Genomic DNA, 12,378 nt, shown 5'->3' with positions numbered 1-12,378 from the left:
TGTCCCCGCTACCTTGCATGGTCCTTACGACACTCTCACTCTTGCTTATGTCATTCTTTGACTTTTAACCCTCCGGTGGTCCCTGTTCCCTTTCACCTCTTACCTCTTTCTGTCAGGTTGTCTCGCTTGCAAGGTTCTCTTTCAGTTCATGTTACCAATATTTCTCCTCGTGTCATTCCATCCCTCCTACAGCTCTGAAACTCCTTTTCCTTGCAAACTTTTCTTCACTCTCCTGCTCTATTTCCATCTTCACAGACGGTCTACGTCTGCAGATGGTTTAGGCTACTCTGTTGTTTTTCCTGACCACACCTATATGTGTCGCCTGCCTCCAGAGACTAGCATCTTCACAGCAAAACTTTATGCTGTTTTGTATGCTCTTCATCAACTGTTTCCTCACTGTCAATCTTCCTTTGTTGTTGTAGTAGTTGATCCCTATAGTGCCCTCATGACTCTGGAATCCTTTAATCCATTCCATCCTGTGGTAGTCGAAATTCAACATTTGGCTGTTTCTTATCTCCAGTAGATATAAGACAGGTGAGTTTTTCTGGGTTCCCTGCCATATTGGTGTCCTTAAATGAGCGTGCAGACGCTACCGCTAAGGAGGCTATCCACACTTGTCCCATCTCACATAAAGGAGATCTCCCATCTCCCTTAGACCTTATTCTAACTTCTACCCAGTTATTAATTACTACCTCAATCCTTGTACGTTGGCAGGGTCGTTGGTTTTATTTTCCTAGTAACAAACTTTTAAAGGTAGCATGTCCCCATGGCCTCCTACCACCAAAACCGGTAGAGGGAAACAGCTCTGACGAGGTTGCGTATTGGCCATACACATTTAACTCACGGGTACTTAATGGAGAGCAGCCCACCTCCTTATTGTCTAAACTGCATTGTTCCTCTTACGGTTGTGCATATCCTTGATGAATGTCTTGACTTCCAGGACGAGCATGTGTCTTGCTTCCTATCGTCCCTTGGGGTCACTTGTCCCTCGATAGAATTCTTGGTGAATCAGATAACATTGATATCATTTGCCTTCTGCGCTTTTGTTCTCGTATTGGCATCCTTAGTGATATTTAGCGTCTTTTGAATATCCCCACACAGTTGATGGTGCTACATACAAACATTAGAATGAAAGTAACTGCAGAAGGCCTATTGGCCCATATGAGGCAGCTTCTATTTATATCCACCCAATCTCATTCATATATATGTTTAACCTACGCTTGAAACAATCAATGGATCCTACGTCTATTATGTTATGCGGTAATTGGTTCCCATCAACAACCCTGTTACCGAACCAGTATTTACCTCAGGTCTTTCCTAAATCTAAACTCATCCAATTTATACCCATTCTTTCGTGTTGTCTTGTGTTGATACTTTTAATACCCTATTAACATCCCCTTTGTTATTTACATTCATCCACTTGGATACCTCTATCATGTCACCCCTAATTCCTTGCTTTTCTTGAGAATGTAATTTAAGTTTTGTCAATCTTTCTTCATATGACAGGTTTATAATTTGTGGAATTAACTTTGTCCTGCTATGCTTGACGCATTCTAGTGAATTTATATCCATTCTATTGTATGGCGACCAAAACTGAACTGCATAATCTACATAGCCTTCCCTGCTTGGTGCCTTCTTTTGATAATAACTAACTTACATGCTCACCTGTAGCTAGGTTTTGATGTTAGGTGCATAACTAAGAAGTTCATCATGCAGATCGTCAAGGACGCCGATGATAGCGTGCCAAGCGGTGTTGGACGCATGATGTGGTGAGCTCATCACACCATGCGTCCAACACTTGCATTGTGATCACATAGCTTGTTGTTGCTTCAATTTGCTCAATCAAATTTTTGTTGCAGATAAGGATTGCAACGTAGGCGTTCAGGAGAGGTGTACAGCATTGGTCTCTGCCTGCGCCGCCACCACTGCTCGGCCCCCCCCCCCCTGCAGCACCACCACCACTGCTCTTCACCTCTGCTTATTACCAGCGTGTACACCCAGTGTGTCACCTGTGTCTCAGCTCTCCCGTGAACAGTGTTAATGTATTCTCGTAATAGTTTCCTTGGCGAATAAGATGTGTTGCTCGAGCTAAACAGTGGACTATACTTGATAAATATGGGTAAACATAGTGGAGGTAGAAGAAAGCATGGCGGACACCACAGACATCTTGGGGAAGCATGTAATGTGACACCCTGCGGTGGGAAGAAGGAGGCAAAGTACGGAAGTGGTGGGAAGGCTGGAAGGTGCGTAGGGACGAGTGAGAATATAATCATCAGAAGGTATCGCTACAGACACACCCGTCTCTACAGTTCACCTCCAGCAGGCAACACCGAACACACACCTCACGCACACTCCCCGCTTACACTCCTAGGTGGCACGCAGCCCTCACGCAACACAAAAGTGAAACATGATGAAGCTAAAACTTGTATACAGACTTCCCGTGAAGATTTTAATGTAGAAATGCTAGAGTCAGGTGATGAGTCTGCCTGTAAGACTGGAGGTCGCATCAAGGTTAAGTCTTCAGTGTCTCAAGGCATAGTGTTAAAACCATGTTCCGTCATTCTGTCGGACGTTTCACACAACCATTACAATGACTTGTGGTCATCTAACATGCGTAGAGACCCTCTTACTGCATGTCTTCCTAAAGCTCAATCATATGTGATCAATGACAAGTCTTTCCATAGTACTTCATCAGAGTCAAATGCTCCTCTCAACTGTGGAAGATGTGCTCACCTTTCCTTTTCCAATACATGCAGTGTGCGCACACAACAGTCGCACTGGTCACAAACACGTATTCTGGAGACGTCAACATCTACTGGCGCCTCGTGTCGGGGTGTAACTTCGCTTCCCACTTCTATGTCTTTTCCTTTTTCTGAAAGAAATTTCGAAAGTGCAAAGAGAAATGTCTTGCAAGAAGCCGCTGGAAAAGAGAACCACTTACCTAAAGACTCTGCTAGAGAGTGTGAAGCATCTAATGTTAGAAACATGCCGTCAGGTAATGAGGCCATTAACAGGATGCTCAGGTGTGATTACGGTGTCCAGAGATGTGAGGGAGCTGCTCAAGGTCTCCCTGCTTCAAGAGCTTCCAGGCGCCGGGCCTCATCACTCCATACCAAGAGGAAGTATGGTCCAGGTAATCCAGCTTTTGACGCCACTCCTCACTCCAAATCAAGTCAGAATGGAATGTCGTCTAGATTTAGAAGCAAATTTAAGTTATCAAGACGTAAAGATAAATTGTCAAGTACTGCAGCCAATGGTGTCTTGTCTTCAAGACCTACTGGAGAGTGTGAGTCACGCTTAACACACACTGTCTCAGGTGTCCCACAAGACCGTTCTACCAGTGGTGTCCCACAAGACCGTTCTACCAATGGTGTCCCACAAGACCGCTTTACCAATGGTGTACCACAAGACCGCTGTACCAGTGGTGTACCACTCCAGAGAACTCCTGACAAACATGTCTCATCATATTACACTACTGATAATGGACTATTTTCAGCAGCTACCTTTGGAGTGTCATCCTTAAATATTACGAAACATTTGTTGTCAAAATGTGTTGGTAATGGTAAGTGGTCAGGAGTGAGTGAGAGTGTAGAGACTTCCTCCTCACCACCACCAGCGGCGGCGGCTGCTGCTGGCCAGACTCACCCGACTACTGCCGCTACACTCTCGTCTCCCCGCACCCTTCACAACCACGCCTCTTACTTACAAGACACACCTCAAGATGCTTTGGATACCACAGCACCCGGGAAGGTTGTGTCACCATCCACAGCACCCGGGAAGGTTGTGTCACCATCCACAGCACCTGTGAAGGTTGTGTCACCATCCACAGCACCTGTGAAGGTTGTGTCACCATCCACAGCACCTGTGAAGGTTGTGTCACCATCCACAGCACCTGTGAAGGTTGTGTCACCATCCACAGCACCTGTGAAGGTTGTGACACCATCCACAGCACCTGTGAAGGTTGTGTCACCATCCACAGCACCTGTGAAGGTTGTGTCACCATCCACAGCACCTGTGAAGGTTGTGTCACCATCCACAGCACCTGTGAAGGTTGTGTCACCATCCACAGCACCTGTGAAGGGTGAGTCACCATTCACAGCACCCGGGAAGGTTGTGTCACCATCCACAGCACCTGTGAAGGTTGTGTCACCATCCACAGCACCTGTGAAGGGTGAGTCATCAACCAAGGCATCAGTGAAGGACTTGTCATCAACCAAGGCACCAGTGAAGAGAGAGTCATCAACCAAGGCACCAGTGAAGGACTTGTCATCAACTAAGGCACCAGTGAAGGGCGAGTCATCAACCAAGGCACCAGTGAAGGACTTGTCATCAACCAAGGCACCAGTGAAGGACTTGTCATCAACCAAGGCACCAGTGAAGGACTTGTCATCAACTAAGGCACCAGTGAAGGGCGAGTCATCAACCAAGGCATCAGTGAAGGGAGAGTCATCAACCAAGGCATCAGTGAAGGACTTGTCATCAACTAAGGCACCAGTGAAGGGCGATTCATCAACCAAGGTATCAGTGAAGGGAGAGTCATCAACCAAGGCATTAGTGAAGGACGAGTCATCAACCAAGGCATTAGTGAAGGACGAGTCATCAACCAAGGCACCAGTGAAGGACAAGTCATCAACCAAGGCACCAGTGAAGGACTTGTCATCAACCAAGGCACCAGTGAAGGACTTGTCATCAACCAAGGCACCAGTGAAGGGGGAGTCATCAACCAAGGCACCAGTGAAGGGCGAGTCATCAACCAAGGTATCAGTGAAGAGAGAGTCATCAACCAAGGCACCAGTGAAGGACTTGTCATCAACCAAGGCACCAGTGAAGGACTTGTCATCAACCAAGGCATCAGTGAAGGGCGAGTCATCAACCAAGGCACCAGTGAAGAGAGAGTCATCAACCAAGGCACCAGTGAAGGACTTGTCATCAACCAAGGCACCAGTGAAGAGAGAGTCATCAACCAAGGCATTAGTGAAGGACGAGTCATCAACCAAGGCACCAGTGAAGGACAAGTCATCAACCAAGGCACCAGTGAAGGGTGAATCATCAACCAAGGCCCCAGTGAAGGACTTATCAACCAAGGCACCAGTGAATAACGAGTCATCAACCAAGGCATCAGTGAAGGATTTGTCATCAACCAAGGCACCAGTGAAGGGAGAGTCATCAACCAAGGCATCAGTGAAGGACTTGTCATCAACCAAGGCACCAGTGAAGGGTGAGTCATCAACCAAGGCACCAGTGAAGGACTTGTCATCAACCAAGGCACCAGTGAAGGGCGAGTCATCAACCAAGACATCAGTGAAGGACTTGTCATCAACCAAGGCACCAGTGAAGGGTGAGTCATCAACCAAGGCACCAGTGAAGGACTTGTCATCATCCAAGGCACCAGTGAAGGGCGAGTCATCAACCAAGGCACCAGTGAAGGGAGAGTCATCAACCAAGACATCAGTGAAGGGCGAGTCATCAACCAAGGCACCAGTGAAGGGCGAGTCATCAACCAAGGCATCAGTGAAGCACTTGTCATCAACCAAGGTATCAGTGAAGAGAGAGTCATCAACCAAGGCACCAGCGAAGGACTTGTCATCAACAAAGGCACCAGTGAAGGGAAAGTCATCAACCAAGGCACCAGCGAAGGGAGAGTCATCAACCAAGGCATCAGTGAAGGGCGAGTCATCAACCAAGGCACCAGTGAAGGGCGAGTCATCAACCAAGGTATCAGTGAAGAGAGAATCATCAACCAAGGCACCAGCGAAGGACTTGTCATCAACAAAGGCACCAGTGAAGGGCGAGTCATCAACCAAGGCACCAGTGAAGGACGAGTCATCAACCAAGCCACCAGTGAAGGACTTGTCATCAACCAAGGTATCAGTGAAGAGAGAGTCATCAACCAAGGCATTAGTGAAGGACTTGTCATCAACCAAGGCACCAGTGAAGGGCGAGTCATCAACCAAGGTATCAGTGAAGAGAGAGTCATCAACCAAGGCATCAGTGAAGGACTTGTCATCAACCAAGGCACCAGTGAAGGGAGAGTCATCAACCAAGGCATCAGTGAAGGGCGAGTCATCAACCAAGGCACCAGTGAAGGGCGAGTCATCAACCAAGGTATCAGTGAAGAGAGAGTCATCAACCAAGGCACCAGCGAAGGACTTGTCATCAACAAAGGCACCAGTGAAGGGCGAGTCATCAACCAAGGCACCAGTGAAGGACGAGTCATCAACCAAGGCACCAGTGAAGGACTTGTCATCAACCAAGGCATCAGTGAAGGACTTGTCATCAACCAAGGCACCAGTGAAGGGCGAGTCATCAACCAAGGCACCAGTGAAGGGAGAGTCATCAACCAAGGCATCAGTGAAGGGCGAGTCATCAACCAAGGCACCAGTGAAGGGCGAGTCATCAACCAAGGTATCAGTGAAGAGAGAGTCATCAACCAAGGCACCAGCGAAGGACTTGTCATCAACAAAGGCACCAGTGAAGGGAAAGTCATCAACCAAGGCACCAGTGAAGGACGAGTCATCAACCAAGGCACCAGTGAAGGGCGAGTCATCAACCAAGGAACCAGTGAAGGACGTATCATTAACCAAGGCACCAGTGAAGGGCAAGTCATCAACCAAGGTACCAGTGAAGGGTGAGTCATCAACCAAGGAACCAGTGAAGGACGTATCATCAACCAAGGCCCCAGTGAAGGGCGAGTCATCAACCAAGGCACCTGTGAAGGTCAAGTCATCAACCAAGGCCCCAGTGAAGGGCGAGTCATCAACCAAGGCACCAGTGAAGGGCGAGTCATCAACCAAGGAACCAGGGAAACATACATCACCCAGCAGGTCAGAGATGAGCAAATTACTCAACAAATCCGATGAAGAACCTCTCGCTCAGGAGAACCCCCTGTCTCCCCTGGGGGCTCCTGAAGGTGACCTCCACTGGACGGAGGCTCATATCAAAATGGAGAACAGTAGGTCACCTTTGATGACAGGTCCACCCAGTTTCTTTATTGATACCCAAACCCTAAGTAAAATTTTGCAAACTATTTGCACAGGACCGTTGCCTGATTTAGCGTCTGGGGTGAATAACATTCCGTCGGCAAAACCCATGGTAGTGGTGCACTCTGATGGCCTCACTTTCCTGCCAGAGTACATGCCGCAGAGCAGTACCAGCCTGTGCTCTGCAACACGCACTCAAGACTGGAGTACAGTTACTGTACAACAACCTTCCACAACGGACACCAACTGCCTCGCTGAGGAGACGAACAACTCAATAATTGCCAAGGTTGTGTTACCCAAAAACGAGAATCCTCAGAGGCAATGCGAGACTACTGAAGCCCCACATCATATTGCATCTCTGCAAGACGCAGCTAAGTTAAACATGAAAAGAAGTAAGTTTCAGAAGAGTAGATGTGCAAAGAAATGTAAAGCCAAAGCCTCGTTTGGCAATGAGCTGCCAAACGTTCCGTCGATGAAGCCATCAAGAGACGTGCTTGTGGGCGTAGCTCAGCCTCTTGTAACAGAACAAGTGAAAGCTCTCACACATTTACTGGAGAGATCTTCAGACCCACCGACGGGGTCTGTGAAGGCTACTGAACCTTCCTTCATGTCGAGAGACTCACCCACGTGTTCTACAAAACCTCTTAATATAGACTCTGAACTTACATCAACTGGCTCACAGGTGGTTCTTGAAAATGTTGACATGGCGCCTTCAGTGTCACCAACTAAGCATGCGCGCAAAATGAGCAATTTATATAAAGTTATTGAGAGTGTTGCCCGAAGTCACCCACTGTCTAGTGCTTCACACCACAGCCCTTCCGGGACTAAAGAAACTATCACAACTGTACACGAAGAAAAAAAACGGGTCAATAAAACTCTGAAAAGATCAAGAGTAATGAAGACAGATAAAGAATTTATACCACGTCTTGATGAAAATATGTGTGGTAAGGATAACATCAGTCAAAAGATGTTATCATTAAATGAAAAAACACGGGTCAGTAAAACTCCGAAAAGATCAAGAGTAATGAAGACAGATAAAGAATGTATACCATGTCTTATTGAAAATATTAATGGTAAGGATAATATCAGAGACTCGCAAGAAACACTTGTATCAATAGAAGAACGAATCAAGCTTCGTAGACTGAAACATTCCGCAAGGTGCAGGAAAAGGAATCTGGCTCGTGCCTTTTCCTTACCTCCCAGTGATACTGACAAGGATGAAATTAGTACCATTTCCAGTACGTTTTCGTCACTTGATTCAGGTGTGGAGGATGATTCAGGCAGTATGATTGATGCCACATTATTGCAAAAAGCACAACCAGGTGTTTTTATGGAGAGTGAACATATTGCAGAGAAGCACGTCAACCTTGCACCGCTGAGCCGTAAGAGAGTGTCACGTTACAGAGTCAAGAGAAAAAACTGCAGCGATGGACTTGTAAATTCTCTTATCAAAAAATTGAAATTAGAAAAGGTTAAATATGGTCTTCCATCTCCAATGATCAAATCTGACTTAAGTGCACGGAGTGTTCCAGGACGAACAACACACAATAATTGTGTTGGCGAGGCAGGTGAAAATGGTGTTAGAGAAGAAGGCAGCGAGGAAGGTCACACTCGCGTCAACACTGACTCAGCCAAGGCAAGCAGTGTCCTGCCTCACCTTCCACTGCTATCACGCAAGTTGAAATATATGACAGCAGTTGATATCTCGGCAGAAACACCACAGATTATAGATAAGCCACCAGGTGCTCGTGACTTGCTTGATCCTTCTAAAGACGAGTCCATTACTCCTGAAGATTTCGTCATGAAACCAAACTTAGAAACGCTAAATATTTGTGCAGACGTTGCTTTCACATCTCAGTCCCTTCCGTTGTTCATGGAGTCAAATCATGAATCAGAAATTCAATCAGAATTAAATTCGCTAAATATGAATATAGGCACAGATAAATTTAGTGACAACTTTAGTAGCAATTCGAGTGAGAGGAGCTGGGATGAGATGAGTGTGAGTGCGGGGGTTGGGAGTGCAGACACAGCAGCTGGGGTGAGTGCGGGGATTGGGAGTGCAGGGGTTGTGAGTGCAGACGCAGCAGCTGGGGTGAGTGCAGGGGTAGGGAGTGCAGCAGCTGGGGTGAGTGTGGGGATTGGGAGTGCAGCAGCTGGGGTGAGTGCGGGGGTTGAGAGTGAAACAGCTGGGGTGAGTGCGGGGATTGAGAGTGCAGCAGCTGGGGTGAGTGCGGGGGTTGAGAGTGAAACAGCTGGGGTGAGTGCGGGGATTGAGAGTGCAGCAGCTGGGGTGAGTGCGGGGGTTGGGAGTGCAGCAGCTGGGGTGAGTGCGAGGATTGAGAGTGGAACAGCTGGGGTGAGTGCAAGGGTTGGGAGTACAGACACAGCAGCTGGGGTGAGTACGGGGATTGGGAGTGCAGCAGCTGGGGTGAGTGCGGGGATTGGGAGTGCAGCAGCTGGGGTGAGTGCGAGAGTTGGGAGTGGAACAGCTGGGGTGAGTGCGGGGGTTGGGAGTGCAGCAGCTGGGGTGAGTGCGGGGGTTGGGAGTGCAGCAGCTGAAGTGAGAGCGGGGGTTGGGAGTGCAGCAGCTGGAGTGAGTGCGAGGGTTGTGAGTGCAGCAGCTGGGGTTAGTGCTGGGGTTGGGAGTGCAGCAGCTGGGGTTAGTGCTGGGGTTGGGAGTGCAGCAGCTGGGGTGAGTGCGAGGGTTGGGAGTGCAGCAGCTGGGGTGAGTGCGAGGGTTGGGAGTGCAGCAGCTGGGGTGAGTGCGGGGGTTGGGAGTGCAGCAGCTGGGGTGAGTGCGGGGGTTGGGAGTGCAGCAGCTGGGGTGAGTGCGGGGGTTGGGAGTGCAGCAGCTGGGGTGAGTGCGAGGGTTGGGAGTGCAGCAGCTGGGGTGAGTGCGAGGGTTGGGAGTGCAGCAGCTGGGGTGAGTGCGAGGGTTGGGAGTGCAGCAGCTGGGGTGAGTGCGGGGGTTGGGAGTGCAGCAGCTGGGGTGAGTGCGGGGGTTGGGAGTGCAGCAGCTGGGGTGAGTGCGGGGGTTGGGAGTGCAGCAGCTGGGGTGAGTGCGGGGGTTGGGAGTGCAGCAGCTGGAGTGAGTGCGAGGGTTGGGAGTGCAGCAGCTGGGGTTAGTGCTGGGGTTGGGAGTGCAGCAGCTGGGGTTGAGAGTGCAGCAGCTGGGGTGAGTGCGGGGGTTGGGAGTGCAGCAGCTGGGGTGAGTGCGGGGGTTGGGAGTGCCGCAGCTGGGGTGAGTGCGGGGGTTGGGAGTGCAGCAGCTGGGGTGAGTGCGGGGGTTGGGAGTGCAGCAGCTGGGGTGAGAGCAGGGGTTGGGAGTGCAGCAGCTGGGGTGAGTGCGGGGGTTGGGAGTGCAGCAGCTGGGGTGAGTGCGGGTGTTGGGAGTGCTGCAGCTGGGGTGAGTGCGGGGGTTGGGAGTGCAACAGCTGGTGTGAGTGGAGGCACTCAGGTCATCGGAAACGCTCGTCAGCCTCTCACTCCTCACAGTTACTCTCCCACAGAACTGTTTGACTCATCCAATACCGATTCTGATCTGGACGATTTTGACATATTCCAATCTTTCAAACCATTTACTGGAGCCAAAGATGAAACTTGGCATCACCTTGTGGAGAGTGGAGAGCGGAAGACGAACCAGCACCACACGGACGACAGCAGACAACTTGTGCAAGATAAGAGTGATAAACTCAGTTGTCTGTCAGTCAAGAGGTTAAGAAAGACACAAAAGCTGCAAGACCTAATTGTGAATAAGAAGGAGAAAGTTGGTTGTAACTCAAGAAAGTGGAATAAATGTATTGGTAGAAAAGGTAAAGGAGTAACTTCACACTTGAGGACAAGTACAGTGAAGACATCTGAGCCAAATATCAACTTCCTTGAGAGAGAGAGTCGGCCAAACAAGGTCAAACCTCAACATATACACATTCATATAAATAAATATAAAAATCTACGGGCCAAAAACAACATTAATTTCACAGGATGCACAAGAGAATTTTAAGCCAGTGTCTCGTATGGCCATTATCATAGAGTAGTGTAGTGACACAGTGTAGGACTGAGTGACACAGTGTAGGACTGTGTGACACAGTGTAGGACTGAGTGACACAGTGAAGGACTGTGACACAGTGTAGGACTGAGTGACACAGTGTAGGACTGAGTGACACAGTGTAGGACTGAGTGACACAGTGTAGGACTGAGTGACACAGTTTAGGACTGAGTGACAGTGTAGGACTGTGTGACACAGTGTAGGACTGAGTGGCACAGTGTAGGACTGTGTGACACAGTGTAGGACTGAGTGGCACAGTGTAGGACTGAGTGACAGTGTAGGACTGTGTGACACAGTGTAGGACTGAGTGACACAGTGTAGGACTGTGTGACACAGTGTAGGACTGAGTGACACAGTGTAGGACTGAGTGACACAGTTTAGGACTGAGTGACAGTGTTGGACTGTGTGACACAGTGTAGGACTGAGTGACACAGTGTAGGACTGAGTGACACAGTGTAGGACTGAGTGACACAGTGTAGGACTGAGTGACACAGTGTAGGACTGAGTGACACAGTTTAGGACTGAGTGACAGTGTAGGACTGTGTGACACAGTGTAGGACTGAGTGGCACAGTGTAGGACTGAGTGACACAGTGTAGGACTGAGTGGCACAGTGTAGGACTGTGTGGCACAGTGTAGGACTGAGTGGCACAGTGTAGGACTGAGTGGCACAGTGTAGGACTGAGTGGCACAGTGTAGGACTGAGTGGCACAGTGTAGGACTGAGTGGCACAGTGTAGGACTGAGTGGCACAGTGTAGGACTGAGTGGCACAGTGTAGGACTGAGTGGCACAGTGTAGGACTGAGTGGCACAGTGTAGGACTGTGTGACACAGTGTAGGACTGAGTGACACAGTGTAGGACTGAGTGACAGTGTAGGACTGTGTGACACAGTGTAGGACTGAGTGGCACAGTGTAGGACTGTGTGACACAGTGTAGGACTGAGTGGCACAGTGTAGGACTGAGTGACACAGTGTAGGACTGTGTGACACAGTGTAGGACTGAGTGACACAGTGTAGGACTGAGTGACACAGTGTAGGACTGAGTGACAGAGTGTAGGACTGAGTGGCACAGTGTAGGACTGAGTGACAGTGTAGGACTGTGTGACACAGTGTAGGACTGAGTGACACAGTGTAGGACTGAGTGACACAGTGTAGGACTGAGTGACACAGTGTAGGACTGAGTGACAGTGTAGGACTGTGTGACACAGTGTAGGACTGTGTGACACAGTGTAGGACTGAGTGGCACAGTGTAGGACTGAGTGACAGTGTAGGACTGTGTGACACAGTGTAGGACTGAGTGACACAGTGTAGGACTGAGTGGCACAGTGTAGGACTGAGTGCAGTGCCTGCATAAC

The 12,378-nt window shown here is 49.2% G+C and overlaps 1 protein-coding gene across 1 annotated transcript; it reads left to right on the top strand.

The window, feature by feature from the left end:
* Positions 1–2,115: 2,115 nt before the first annotated feature.
* LOC138371645 (streptococcal hemagglutinin-like) lies at positions 2,116–10,980 on the top strand. The gene has a single exon (XM_069336643.1). It carries the CDS (start codon positions 2,116–2,118, stop codon positions 10,978–10,980), a length of 8,865 nt encoding a protein of 2,954 aa, XP_069192744.1.
* Positions 10,981–12,378: the final 1,398 nt, after the last annotated feature.

The sequence above is a fragment of the Procambarus clarkii genome, chromosome 36 (assembly GCF_040958095.1).
Source record: "Procambarus clarkii isolate CNS0578487 chromosome 36, FALCON_Pclarkii_2.0, whole genome shotgun sequence".
In the NCBI taxonomy this organism is placed as follows: domain Eukaryota; kingdom Metazoa; phylum Arthropoda; class Malacostraca; order Decapoda; family Cambaridae; genus Procambarus; species Procambarus clarkii.
The sequence above is the reverse complement of the archived record's forward strand: the minus strand, read 5'-3'. Positions and strand labels throughout refer to the sequence as shown.

Excerpts from the sequence above, each read along its gene's own strand:
- LOC138371645 (XM_069336643.1), top strand. The coding sequence starts at position 2,116 with ATGGGTAAACATAGTGGAGGTAGAAGAAAGCATGGCGGACACCACAGA.